This window comes from Macadamia integrifolia, chromosome 5, assembly GCF_013358625.1.
Source record: "Macadamia integrifolia cultivar HAES 741 chromosome 5, SCU_Mint_v3, whole genome shotgun sequence".
NCBI lineage: Eukaryota > Viridiplantae > Streptophyta > Magnoliopsida > Proteales > Proteaceae > Macadamia > Macadamia integrifolia.
Genome location: NC_056561.1, coordinates 27,319,373 through 27,334,548, shown reverse-complemented (window position 1 = coordinate 27,334,548; position 15,176 = coordinate 27,319,373). Strand labels below are relative to the sequence as shown.

General features: G+C 36.9%; 1 protein-coding gene across 3 annotated transcripts in view; it reads right to left on the bottom strand.

Moving 5' to 3' along the window:
• Positions 1-3,500: 3,500 nt before the first annotated feature.
• Positions 3,501-15,176, bottom strand: part of LOC122079902 (disease resistance protein RUN1-like) — a 16,978-nt gene continuing 5,302 nt past the window's right edge. For 2 of the 3 annotated variants that reach the window (XM_042646685.1, XM_042646686.1), the window contains 5 exons: positions 8,066-9,209; positions 7,414-7,701; positions 6,248-7,174; positions 5,113-6,156; positions 3,501-4,385 (listed from right to left, as the gene is read on the bottom strand). In XM_042646685.1, coding sequence (XP_042502619.1) covers positions 5,191-6,156; positions 6,248-7,174; positions 7,414-7,701; positions 8,066-9,209 — 3,325 coding nt within the window. In that variant the 3' untranslated portion in view covers positions 3,501-4,385; positions 5,113-5,190. The remainder of the gene's footprint in view (positions 4,386-5,112; positions 6,157-6,247; positions 7,175-7,413; positions 7,702-8,065; positions 9,210-15,176) is intronic. The other variant, XM_042646684.1, reaches the window with a different exon arrangement.

The window sequence follows — 15,176 nt, the reverse complement described above, 5'->3', positions numbered from 1 at the left end:
ATTTAAGGTAGCAAAAATCAACATAAATGATTTGTTGCCACGAATCACAAATAGCTTGAGAGTAATTTATGATTTGTGATTTATTCTAATTTATTATAAATAGAAATAATGCTATAAATTATACCAAACACATGTAAAAATAGAAATAAATCAAATAAATACAAATAGAAATCAAACAAAAAAGAGCCTAAGTTAAATCTCTGCAAACAGAAGCTATTAATGATCTTAATAGCTTGAAATTGATCCCCTTTTTAGGGGGCTCACCTTGGTATTCATAAGCCTTGAGTGAGAGTTGAGGCAGTTGTTGAGATTCTATCTTAGGCAAGTAGTTCAATCTCTCCCTCTCTCTCATATTTAGGTAATTGTCACTTAGTTCGGTTAGGATCCATATCAAGGTAGGTCCCTTGGAGGGATAGCTTCTGTGTCCCAAGTGATAAAACTTATGGAGCTGGTAGTCCATCATTCTCAAGATTGTCCCAGTAAACAAGTTGGGTCATGCCATGGCGAGGTGGTTCTCTATGGTTAGCTGTGCCACATGGGCACGGAGAAACCTAAGAGGTTGGTCTGTTAGAGGGCGACCTGGGAGGTTGGTACCCTAGAGGATGACCTGTGAGGTTGATAGTCTTGACCCTTGAGGATGAGTTGACTGCACTAACTGTTTGGTCCTTCAATGGGCGATCTGAGAGGTCATCCCAAGAATGATACTTACTTAATGGAATCCTGCCACATGTGAGCATATGACTCGCTTACCCATATTTGATTCATCACTATCACTAATACTTGCATCGAAGATTGTCAACTAAAACCGTGACTCATCTCTTGTCATATGTAAATATTTAAGGTTGATCCACTATAGAAAGATTCACTAAAGAAGGTATAGCCGCGCATGGGTAATAGTATGGGCCGTATGGCCTTTGGATAGTATATTAATTGTTTTGAAGCACATCAGTGCTTGAGGGTTCAACGGAATTTACAATTTTATCCATGGAATAACTTCGATGTATTTTTATATCATTTCCTCCAATTTTAATAGAGTAAGTTTTTTTAATCCACAAACCCATTTAGATTAGGCTACCCAAATTGTTGTTGTGAATATACTTTTGTTGAGTTGTATGTTTGCCAATAAGTTGAAGTTGTCTCTTGTTTGGTGGCTAAGACTATTATACGGAGGCTGCTTTAATGATGATGAGTATTTTTCGAGGCTAAGAAGTTCTATGGCTGAGTTTAGTTGACATTTTATTCTATAAATGACGTTTTGTGTCAAAAGCAGAATTTCCCATTTCTGTGTCAAAATTCTGTTTTACAACGAAACTCAAATGTTGGAACATGGTTTCCATGTTTAGGGTTTAGGGTTTAGTTCCAACATTTATAGTTTCTGCTTCTTTTTTTTTTTTTTTTTTTTTTTTTTTTTTTTTTTTTTTTTTTTTTTTTTTTTTTTTTTTTTTTTTTTTTTTAACATGGTTCGTTTGAAAAAAGAAAAAAAAACCGTGAACACCAAAAGGAAGATTTTATTTTCTTGTTCTCGTAAAACGAAAAAACGCCATGAATACCAAATGCAGCCTATATCTATAGGTTTACGAGTTTTTCTCACTTCCAAATTCATTCACAAATTGTTCATGTAAAATACCAAAAAACCTTTGAATGAGAAAACGTAAGAAGCATTGGTAATCTACCTTGGAAATTTGCCAAGAAGTCCAAAGCAGTTTTAGGGCATCATCCTCAAAGGGGGCCAAATCCACGGGTTGACCCAATCAACTCCTCACCCCAACACAAGTTGGACTGGTTCTGAGTTCTGATTTTTATGATGGAACATTATTCATACTAAATATCAGATCCATGAATAGACTGAAATTTTGTGGGCATGAAAACGCTAAGGTTTCCAACTCACGTGTGAAGTTTCAACCCAATTAAAATTCCTCAATTGGAAAAATTAGCATTGAAGAATCTAGGAGTACCAAAAGGAGTGACATGCAAATATTGGGATTGAATGAATATACATGCGGTAGGGTAAACGATTAAAATTGAAGCTAAAATTTGACATATAGTGATTTGAGACCATTCCCTAAATTTTCGTGGTAAAACAAGGTATCCTTGTCCACATGTTCTCTTGATGGGTTCTCATCCACCAAAGCTTTTGCCGATTATAATTGACTGGAGGTTTTGGACGAGGAACCACTGCCCAAATTATGTTTTCACAAAAGTTGGTCTTTGAATTGCTATTGTATTCCATAAACCATATGAACCAGTAATCCACAGGATGCAACATTGGCAAAGCCTCCATAACAATCGCTGCTCAGCGATGGCCTTTCTTAAAGTCGTACTTGGACGGGATAACCTAACAGATAACTCATAATTTCAGAGAGGCAAATACTATTGCGGATTTTTTAGCTAGAGATACAGCCAAAACAGGTGTCTCAGCGTCTAATGTTCCTTTCCCTGATTATATTTTGGAGCTTCTTGGCAGAGAGATGCTAATGGAAGACCAAATTATAGATTCAGTTAGGGTGCTTCTCCCTCTCCCTACTGATGGCAATGCCTAAGGTGGGGGTGTGGAGAACGCTTTTTCTTTTTTTGGTTTCTCCCTGTATTGATCTTTGTTTCATTGTTTGTATTTGGCTCCTGTCTTTTTTTGAATAAAGTCATCTTTTAGGGGGAAAAAAAAAAGCTAGTGGTCTTTTTTCAATTGTTGGACAGAAATACCTAGGTAGACCATCGGTAAAGTTTAGTGGTCCTTCTCAACCAAATTGTCCCTTTTCTTTGGACATATATGATGGAATTTTCCAAACAATCTTCAAAGCACATTGGTACTTGACTAAGATGAGTTAAATAGAAAATCAATCCATGATTAGATGATAGTAGATAACATGTTTGGAAAAACTTTAGAGTTTACTTTCTCCCATTATATGTAAAGTGATAATCTACCAATGGATATGATCTATTATGAGGCCAATATTTTTTAACTATAAAATCTAAGAAGGAACCTTGACAAGTATAACATCTATGGTGCATTACCTAGTATCTCTTATTTCAATGTTTCCACAAACATTTGAACTAGGACGGATCAGGTTCATGTACGAGAACATTCTTGTACATTCCTGATCCGTGGATATAGAATCTATTAAATGAAGAAAGAGAAAATTGATTATTTATCCACGGATTAGGACCATTACGTGAATCTGATCCGCTCTCGTGTAAGTTATACCATGTTTGAACCATTTCGGCAGCTCAAATAGTCATCTAAGAATTAAAGGTCCTTCGGAAAATGTATGGTATCCAACAGATTGCTCTCGTTATCCGAGCAATAATCTGGAATTCTAAAAGCGTGATGATGTACTTTGAATTCAGACAGAATTTCCATTTCAGAGAAGAAAAAAAAACCCTCGAATGCCCTGCATTTTGTCCTTCAAACGAGTGATGGAATCTAAAGATCAAATATGCCCTAAATTTCAACCTAATTGATGTACATCCAGTTGTTAGACCTAAAGAAAAGATAATAAGCCTTTAAAAACAAAATCCAGAGTTATTGACAGTTAATTTAAGATCCAACTATAATAACTTAACAATAATGTTGCCTTCACAAAAATGAGAAAATAGAAACATAAGATAATAAGTTTCAGAAATCCCTTGCAATGACATGCATAAAATTTAGCAGAGCTCTTCAAACAAAAGATGACTCTATCTCAGGTGATTCAATCCAAACAGCCTCTAGACTGCTTCGATGAATAAAGCGCTGCCGAAAAGTTCACTATTCTTGGGACATCAATAGCTGAAAGAGAAGAGTGAGATTCACTATTGAAGCTCCCCATTTCAACCCATTTAATCTTTATCAGGATAAGATACGCACACCACTAAAAGCTCCCCTTTGAATTCAACCACGTGTTTAGCTTTCCCATGTGAAGATCAGGTAGAGGCACGGGAAGGATATTCCAAGCCTTCATAAGTTCTAATTGCACAAACTAAAGAGTCAGGAGATGTGGGCTCACAAGATAAAGCAACTTTCATGGAAGAAAATGGAAAAGTAGTGTAAGGGGGAAGAAAGATTATTGACATGGTTAAGGGATTGAAAAAGAAAGTGTCATCGGCAAATAAAGAAAACAGCACCCATCTATTCTTGCTGCAGTGGATAACTGCGCCCTTTAGCACTGGGATTTTATAAAAATAGACTTGCCCTGTCAGGATCAAAGAACTTGATTTTCCCATTTTTAGCTGAAAAGAACAAATGCCATGGAGATTGGTTTACCACATGGAGTGAACAGATAACACATCGAAATTTCTTACAAACAGAGGACAAGCAGACATTATCTTTTATGCATAGACGGAATCCAATGAGCTCCAGGAGGTCCATAGGAAGCTCAAACTAAGGCCGCTGCTCATCCACTCTGACCCTATACAGCATTGCATGAACAACAAACAATTGAAATTAGTTCACAATATCCTCAAATAAACCCTTGAATACTTCAATCTATAAACCCTCATAGCAGCTTCGCTAAGAATCAAAACAGAGTCTTTAATCCCAATACAAGGCCTTTGAACTCAAAACAAATAAAACCCAGAACTGTTGAATTCAAAATCAAATTCTTGTCCAAAGCCTAAATGCTTTAGGTTTGGATCCCATTACAAAGCCTTGAAATTCTACACCATAAAGAAAAAATATGAACAGACTAAATTATGACATACTGATATGAGATACGAGATTGCATTTCGAACTCTAAAATGTTCTAAGATTAGACCTGACTACATAGACCCATGAAAACATTCCTGTTTGTTTTCCACCAGAACTTCTGAAAGTTATTGAGTTAAAAGTAGGAAATGATTGGAACTAATTTAAGACCCAAAAAGCAGTCACAAAAATAATATCCCAGAAGAAAGTAACTTTTGTAGTTTGTCTTATTTCTTCCCATCATGAAAGAAAAAAACCTGATAATGTGAGCATGCAAGTGTTTTAGCGTATAACTGATTTTTTGGGAGAACTCTCAGTGAAGTCTGGATTTATCAACAGCTGAGTTGCAGAGATCATCCCATGTCTTCAATTAAAATAATAATAAAAAATACACCACCATATAATGTGAGGATTTCTTAAATGTTAGATTAAAAAAATAGATTCAAACTAACCTGCAGGTTGTGCTTGGTGTTTGGGAGATACCAGTAACATACTCGCCAGAAGAATAAAACCACCATAACCATTATATATCATAAAAACCCTCTACTGAAACAGTTGCAGAAACTATTCCAAACAGCTTTCACTGCCACAAAGCAATTGCATACCCCTGAACCACCTGCCTGGTTCTCCTCATCCAGACAAGTTTCCTTCTTGTTGCTAGCCACACTCAACGCACCTGCTTCCTCCTCCACCTCATCATCATTGTCAGGATCTTCTTCCTCCACCTCTTCATCATCCGACCATCTAAAAAAATCTGCAACCAACATAGCACTGGAATGTTGGTTAGGCATTTGCTGCTCTGATTCCTTGTTCTCAAACAACATACCCCTGAACGCACTCTCTTCCTCTTCCACCTCTTCATTATCGTCAGCATTCTCCTCCACCTCTTCGTAGGAATCTTCTTCCTCCTCCACCTCTTCATCATCCTCAGAATATTCTTCCTCCACCTCTTCGTCGGCATCTTCTTCCTCCTCCACCTCTTCATCATCAACGTCAGAATCTGACCATGTGAAGAAATCTGCAACCAACATAGCACTGGATTGTTGGTTACGCATTCGCTGCTCTGATTCCTTGTTTTCAAACAACACCTTACACAGTTTCACATGGGCATCCTTCATGCAATAACTCAAAAAGGGAAAACCTGGGTGCCTGTATATTGCGGATACCTCAACATGCAATTCCTCGATAGCATCTTTGCATTTCAGCGGAAACCCAAACCAATCAAACCCTTTGAAATGGTGGATGTAGATTATGTCCTTCTCATTAGTGAATTCAATATCCTCAATTCTAATCGAACATCTAAACAAGGTCCTTTCTACTCCCCAACGGATATGAGCGCTAATTTCAAGATCGATGGTTACTATCCCAGAAGTCTTTCTTATTTGTCGAACTTTTCTCCCAGATGTCAATGAAAAAACAACACAGAGAATTGGTGAGCCTTGAACTTGATAGATGTGATGATCACCTTCGCAAACATTATCAACAAGTAGTCTTCCCTGCATATATAAAAAGAGGGAAGGCAAAAAGTCCCATTACATGGAAAGCTCCATTTAAAGTTAGAAGTAATGGAGAGAAAGAAAAAAGTACCTGCCCTTGTATCTTCCTCGTTGTGTCTATTAATTTATGGCAACCCTGCACAAACAACTTTTTTAAAGAATTTGCTCCTTCAAAGCGGTGAATTTCCTCTAGATTTTCACAATTGCTAATCTTTACATTTTCACAATTGCTAATACCTAATTCTCTCAATTTGGAGCAACCTTTCACTTTCAATTTTTTCAGGTTTGATAAATCATGTAATCTTATTCTTACCAATGATTTGCAATCATAAAGTAATAATTCCTTCAACCTTTCCAAGTGTGATAGATCTAAAATTATCTGCAACGAAATACACTTCTTAACTTCTAGACGAGTTAAAGTGGAGGGAAGCTCTAGGAGAGATTGAAGGTTCATGTAACCTTCCAAATATAACTCTTGAAGCTGAGAAGGAAAACCACTCATGCTGATTGGCAGTGGTTGGGGCCTCTTGTAATCTGTCTGATCATCTAGCTCCACCATGCGCATTCTTAACCCCTCTAAGCTCGAGACCTTTGAAAAATTATCTGGCAATTTTAAAATCATAGTATCTCTTAGGTCAAAGTGAAGCAAACTCCTCATTCTACCCATTGATATTGGTAGCTTCACCAGTTCGTGGCAATCTGAAACGTCTAATTCCTCAAGCTTATCTAGCTGCCCTACACCATCAGGAAGTTCTTCAAATTTTGTCCCACTTAGCGAAAGCTTGACCAAATGTTTTAGGTTTCCTATGGATGTAGGCAACTTCTTGATGGAAAAACAATTTTTGAGAATAAGAGTTTTGAGAGAAGCCATCTGACAAATACTATCTGGGAGTTCCAAAAGAGAACTGCAGCCCGTGAGATCCAATCTTTGTAAGCACGGAAACCATGAGAAGAAGTCTGGAGAGTCTGAGAGATGAGAACAGCCTTCGAGGATAAGAACCTTCAATTTTTTAAACCGCTGTCAAACAAAGAAATGATATAAAATATAACTCTCCATCCAAAATTTGATAATAGGGACAAAGTTTTCTGACCATAACTGCCCCTGCACCACATACACAGGGGGTGTGCATTGATCACCATGCCCCTCCTGGGGGCGCCACCCTGTGTCTCTTGGCGCAGGGCCACACACAGACAAAGAACACTTGCCTTTGATAATAAAACAAGTAAAAAAAAAAAAAAAATACAATTGTACTATACCTTATTTTTATTTTGAGGTTTATCATTCCAAGCTAGTTTGATACGACTATCTGTTAAATCAAGATGAACTAGTTCCTCATGATAAAAATTGGTTGGTAGAACTTCTAAAGGGCAGCTCCACCAACTCAACCATCTTAATCGAGAAGGAAGACGCGAAAAATCCCCACTGAGGTAGATATTGTCAACTTCAAGAATTCTTAAATTGGGCATCTTCTCAAAGTCTTCAAAGCTTAAATCATCTATGTGTACTTCACGTGGAAGGAGGATACCTTCAACCATTTGGGTTCCCTACACCAGAATAATAGTATTCCCAGTAAAGAAAATTTGATACACACATCTAAAAAAAAAAAAATAGCAAGGACGTAGAACCTTATTTAATGTTCTTTATATTTACTGTATTCGGTTCATTCTCTTGTAGTAAATAGCAATATATCATGACAAACAATACCCCTGTGCCAGCCCTAGTTCCATATGGTTCTAGGAGGGGTAGATTAAAGTTGGTCTCAACTCTCAACATTTGCAGTTTTACATAATGTGGTTGCTTAGACTCGGACCGTTATTTATGTTGGCTGCCTCTTTTTTTCAGTGCAGCCCATGTTAGGACTTTTGTGATTATTTATAATAAAGTGAATAAGAAAAGGATGTAACATACCGTGCCTTTTTCTAACACTTTTAGGATCTCATCTTCAGACCACAATCTGGTACGTTTGGCAGGGTCCCCATGGCTACCTTTCGAGACAATTCTCCTTCCCATGAATTTAAGTTGATCATGCATCCTCAATGCCCCAGAAGCCTCAATCTTTAGGAGGTGCTTTTGAGTGAGTTCTTTTATGGCTAATCTTGGACGCAAATCACAAGCTTCCCATATTGAATTTATGTTTTCAGCCTCAAATCCAATAAAATGGCATGCAATATCAAGAAATATAATTTTCGCATGATCACTTAGCTTATTGTAACTTATCATCAACTTTGCAACAACCTTTTCATCATAACTTTGTATCGACATTCCAGAGACCATGTTCTCAAGAATATCTTTCAATCCTTCTAATGTATCTTCCCATTCTTCTTTCTCTTTGCCAAATAAAAAAGAACCCAACACCTCTAGAGTTAGGGGTAACCCTTCAGCATACTGTACAATTTTATGTGAAAGCTGCTTATACTTTTTTGGAGGTTCATTTTTTGAAAAGGCATACAAACTTAAGAGTTGAAGAGAATTCTCAAAATTCAGTCCATCAGGCTTGTAAATTTGAATATCTTTATCAGCTTTATGAGCATTCAAACTTTGGTCATCTCTAGTTGTTATGATGACCCTGCTTCCTTCACCAAACCAATTGATTCCACCAGCCAATACATCAAGCTGTACATGATCATCCACATCATCAAGAATAAGAAGAACTTTTTTTCCATGAAGTAGTCTTTTTATCAATTCTGATCCTTGAGAAATAATGTTCACGTCATGGTCCCTTTTCAAGATATCTTTAAGAAGTCGATTTTGCAAGGAAACCAAAGCCTTATCTCCTTGTAATGCTTCTTCTCTCACATCTGTAATAAAGCTACTCCCATTAAAGCTTTTAAAGATGCAATTATAGATGGCCTTTGCGATAGTTGTCTTTCCGAGGCCACCCATGCCACATATTGCCACAAAGCGTACACCATTGGAATCAATATTTAATAAAGAAAGTAGTTTATTTATGTGGAAGTCTATTCCAACAGGGTGTTTACATTCTCCCAAGGGGGAGCTACTTGGTTCTCTCAAAACCCTTTGAATAATTAACTCGACTAAATTTGACTGATCCCTGCAATTTTTATGGTAAAAGGCAAATCACAATAATAAGTAACGATATGTAAATCCAGAACAAAAAAAAAAAAGAAGCGATTACTCAATTTTTCTACGGAATAGGGGGGAAAAAAAAAAAAAGGAAAATCATCTTATACCACCCCTGTTTTTAAACCTTGTATGAGATACCACCCTACATGTCTAAAAATATCAAACGTACCCCCAAAGTCTAACACCGTTAGTTTAAAAGTGAAAATTACTCTTTAACCCTAAAACCAAATATGAATAAAAAAACCACTTCTCATTCTTTTCTGCAAAGCTCTTCTCCCTTCCTCTTCTGCCTTCGTTCAATTGTTTTTTTCTCTTGCCTCCGTCCCTCTTCTTCTTCCTTCAAGTTTGTGGATGCTAGGATTATTCAAATCCCTTTTCCCCTTCAATCCCTTTTTTTCAATTTCGCTCTCTCGAAGATCCGGGCGTGTCATGGTGTTTTTGGTTGCAGAGAATAGAGAAGAATGGAATGGCTTCTCCCAAGCTAATTGGAAAAATCTGAAATTGACTGTAGAGCCTTATTGTTGCAGGAGATGTAAAGCAAGTTATGTTTGGCAAGATTTGGTAGATGACCTAATCACTCCATTCTTAGGATCTAAAATCTCCTCTGTTCCATTGGGTAATCCTTTAATGGGTGGAGGTTGGGTTACTGTCCGAGGTGACAGAACTATTAGATTTCGAGCGTAAGCCACTTGAATTCATGGTTAAGGTCTTGTGAAGGTGGCATAGCGAGGGATTAACTACAGCTGTTGGTTCCGTTGCCTGATTGGAAAGGCAGTGACCCTTCATGGGTCATTTTGCCTATAACTCTGGGGTTGGCAGAGGTGGGTTGATCTTACGCGTTGGGGTTCAGGTAAGACCTCGGGTTACTGTGCCATTGGCTCCGTGATGCTCTTCTCGGAATGCAACCCAGGTCAAGGGTGGCTGACCAAAATAGGGAGAGAGACAAATTACACACAGAGTACCTCCTTTAAATACCGTCTGTTTGCAAAAGATTTCAAGACTAAGCCAAAATATTTCCAAAGTGACAGTAATCTCACAGCGTTGGAGAAAGACAAGAACACTAAGAAGGAAGAAAGCCAAGGATGATCGTGTTAATGGCATCATTCACATGGTCCCAGAGCGTGTTGAGATCCATGTACTCCGCCTAGAGAAAGGGGGGACCACGTCAGACTTTCAAACCAAAACCCACAAGAGATTAAAGAGAAACGAGTGAAAAATACCTAATCACTCAATCAAAGCTTCAGACCTTTGGATGGATTTGATTTGGGGCAAATTTTTGTTGGATTTCTATAAAGATGCTTGTTCTTGCGGTGAAAAGAAAGCTTCAATAGAAAAACCAAACACCAATGAAGACGAACTCCAGAAATCCCTAGATAGGAAGGTGGAGTTGTTACCTAAAATCTCCAAAATCGAACTCGATGACAAATCATTAGAACCACTCGACTCAGAGAGATCACCAATGACATACGAATCAATGAAATCGAATATGAGCATCCACAAACCTAAAAGAACGAAGAAACGAAGAAGGAAGAAGATGAAGGGTAAACTTGTCATTTAAAAAATACAAACAGTGACACGTCATCAATTAACGTTTGTGAGCTAACGGAATGGATTTAAGAGTCATTATTTTTTCGAAACAGGGTATGCACTGTGTTTTTGGACATTTAAGGTGATATCTCATATAAAGTTTAAAAACAGGGGTGGTACAAGATAATTTTCCAAAAAAAAAAGGAAAGCACTAATAATGAGAATAAGTATGGTTAGAGATTGAGAAATCCAATATGTACAAAGCTGAGGAAATAGTGGGCTGGTATTTTTTATTTTTTATTTTCTCTCACAAGTAGCCACACATATTATCTATATAATGCATGCTAAAGCATAATGAGATACCTCGTTCCTCCACATGTAGAAAGTAAACTACATCAACCTTTGGTGGACCAATAACATTGGTTTCAGCCCAATCGAAGAAGATATAGATAGAAGGCAAAGTAGTTTTTTCTTTTTCGAAAATTGGTAATTCTAATTTGATATGTCAAGAATAAGCTACTCAAGGTAATTTTATGGCAGTTAACTTCCTTTTTGCAAGTAGTATTTAATTCAGGTCGAATATGTACGAGTATGTGGATTTTCATGGTAGCCTGGTACTCTAGTTTAACTTTAAAAATAGAAATGACAAGTTTCTCGAATCTCTTCTAACAATAACTGCTTGCTACGACTACTGTTGCCAGCTAACTTTTAACTTTTATATCCCAGGTGTGGTCCGTTTCTTTTTAAAACATTTGGTTCTAGTATTAGTTGGTATAGTTTACAGTAATATATTTTTTCCCATCAATTTTAACCATTTTGGTACAATGATGAAAGAAAAAAAATAAAAAAAAGGTGTGGGGTAGAGATACCTACATCTAAAATTCAATATTGTATACATGGGTTCTTGGCGTAGTGTGGACATTCCTTCTTAGGGTGGACTAAATTTAAAAACATTTTCAATTGGGGTTCACTTTGAATGAAGAGAATTTGTTCAGTTGATTAAGGTCCAGGTCCAAATGAAAGTGGGTCTATCTAATTCGAATTGACTTGAACCTCAAATCCATGACCCAAGGGAATGGTCCAATCGCATAGAGGTTAAAAGAACATTCTAACCCTTGGGTCTAAGGAAAATAGACCTTTTAGTCCATACAAACCAGGCATCAACCACCTAGATTTGAGCCCAAGATCCATGACATTGGCTCAATAATATTGGCCCCAAGTTATTCATCCAAAAGAAAAAATTAAAATATTGGCCCCAAGTTGACGTTGGGTGGATGGCATTAACCACCTAAAACAAACTTAAAAATAAAAACAAGAAAGAAAAAAAAAATCCCTGATTCCATAAACTAGTCTAATTTTGTGTGATGAAATGCATGCCAGCGGGAGGTCAAGAATAATAAAATGTAATAGGGATTCAACACAAATAGCAAAGATAGGATCTATCACGTTACTTTCAATGGATGCACTCATGAAGCATGGAATACCTACTTGGAACTAACCTAGCAACTATTATTATGAGCTCACAAGCATGAGACATGAATCATTAAGGGTATATTTGGTGAACTCATCACACTTCTGCTTCTAGAAGCCAACTTCTAAACTCTGAAAATGTGGCCATTGGAATTATAATGTTTGGAATCTTTAGTGCAAGAAACGCCAGAAGCTTAGAAGTCCGCTTCAAGTGGCTTCTCAAAACTTTCGAACTTATGCATAAGAGGTTCCAAAATTTTGATGATGTTAAACATGCAAAGAGAAGGATATTAAATATGTGTAAAGAAAAATCACAACATAGAAATATATGGCCATGAACCTCTAATAGCATACCCCCTCTTATTGCTTCGTGGAAATTCGTGAACACCATACCATAACAAGATTAAGGTTGCAAAAACAAACTGAGCTATTGGGACTGAGTAAGATAACAGCCTACCAAAACTAGAGTCAACTAGAAAATTTTAAAAACATAAGAATGAAATAAAAAAAAAAATTAAATAAATAAACCATTAAAGAACGCATGGTTTGGTTTAGCTTGACGATATACAATATTTGGGTATTTCAAGCTCCTTCCCAAGATAGTTTAATATCCTTTACTCATGGCAATTTTAAATGCCGAAAGCAAGACATGAGAATTGATGCAAATAGGGGAAAAGAGAAGTAGAACACAAGAAAATGCGAAAAGGTTGGGTGCTCCACTAGGGTGTTCAGCATGTGTCATCCTCTCCTTTCCCATTGGAAAGGACACCCTTGCCCTCCTTTGTCCATCCTTGTGATTGGTGCATGTCTCCAACTTATTGAAAGCTAGTAGCATGCCCAACCCTCTCCCAAGAAAACATATGAAGCAAACTAGAAAAATAAAATGAGGCTAAATACAGAAAGAAATAGATCCTATCAATCCAAAGTCAATAAAAGTGGATATGACTGAGTGAGAGAACGTAAAATTGGCCTATGAGGACCATATTATGTAATACGCTGGCCTTATTAATGGCATAATATTGTCCTCTTTGGCCTATGAGCCTCAAGGCTTTAAAATACGTTGTACCATGTTAAGGAGGCTAGAAGTTATCAACTAACCCCACAACTTCCCCCTAAGCAATCTCTTAGTGGGGACCCCTCAACAATCTCCCAAGTGAGTCCGGTGCACTTGTTGTTATCTTGCGTGTCACATATTAATCATGGAATGCAACACAATCAAAATAAATTACATAAGAAACCGCAGAAGATTAGGAGCATAACAAGATAGGGTCGGTTGGCCAAGATTAGGACTACTCTTTAGTCCGATAACTTCTTACTTGGCTAAAGTTCAAGCTTCTTCAATGGTGATAAAAGGTAGATAAGGGTCACGAAAATGGAAGATATGAACAAACAAAGATAAACTCCTTAAGTCCTTAAGTTTTCTCCTTCAAATGCATCTAAGGATTCTTAAAGGATCTTCTAATTCCCTCATCAATTCCCCATAGATTCACCTATCTCATTGGTTTATTAGCATTAGGGCATTCAAAGAAGGCATCAGTTCAGGTTTGTAGTGTTATATGAGGGTGAAAGGGGAAAGTTTGAAGGCCTAAAATCGTGAATTGCGATGAGAAGTTTAGGGAAATCTTAGGATTGGTGGTCAGTCTCTTAGAAGGGATGTGGACTGAGAAAAGAGGGCTAATTTTCTTTTTAAAGGCTAGTGGTCTCACTTTAATTAGTAAATACATGTATAATCAAATTGTTCGTATATGAGAGCATGTATCGATTGAAGGTCTATGGATGTTCATAGACGTCCAAACCTATGTGTCGGTTGGAGGGCCATGGGTGACCATAGACCTCCATACCATGGGACTATATTTGATACAAGCATATCTTTGTTAGTTTCCTATTGAGTTTAGAGTAGTTGTTAGCTACATCAGAGTTAGCTTCCTTTTTGGTTATGTCTTCTAGTTTTCCTATTTGTTTTATGACTTTGTAATAGATAGTCTATTTATTCAATGAAAGGGCAGTCCCAACTACACGGCTGTGACTCCCAAGTTACAGCTATCTCTTGTTCTCTTCTCTTTCTCTTCCTCTTTCTTGTTATTTATACAAACCATGTCGAACAAGGGAAAAAATGTGGTCAATATTAAACATATATAATACATGCTATCCAATATGTTAAAAAATATCGCTTTACTCCAAAAGGGGGAGAGAGAGAGAGTCATCTTGCAAAACCAAAACAGCAGTTTAATTGTTGTTGTGGACCATCCTTACTTATTTATAGCATAGTTGTTAAGGCGGTAAGGCGATGGAGACGTTTGAGGGTTTTTCAGAGCGCCTTAGCGATAAGGCGGGGATAAAGCGTCGCCTTTTTGACTAAAGCGTTCCTGTGTAATTTTTTTAAATAACTATTTTATTTGACTCAAATCCTAGTTGAATCCTATTACTTATGTGCTAAATAAATATTAAAGGTTCATACTTCCAACTAACTAAACGAGAGTTGAAAACTAGCAAACAAAATTAAAAACTGAAATCAAAATAGGGAAGATTAAGAACAAAATGCAATTCAGCAACTGTCCAACTGATGACTTACTTAATGGCAATCTAACAGAATAAACTAGGCAGTAATAAACTGATATATAGCTGCATATAAGGCTATAAGCAAATTGAATTAATTAATTAAAAGCAAAACCATAGGAATAACAGAAGAAAATGAAGAAGAAAGAAGAAAAAAAAAAAAATGTGTCGTATGCAGAAGTTGCAGAACAGAAGAAGAATGAAGAACAGAATAAGAAAGAGAAAGAAGGGAGAAGAAAGAAAAAGGAAAGAAAAAAAAAGAGATAGGTACAGAGCTCACCGTAGTCTTCAACAAAGTGAAGAACAGAAGAAAAAAAATCAGGTTCTTTGTATGAAGAATAGAAAAAGAATGAAGACGAAAGAAGGAACAAAAAAAAAAAGG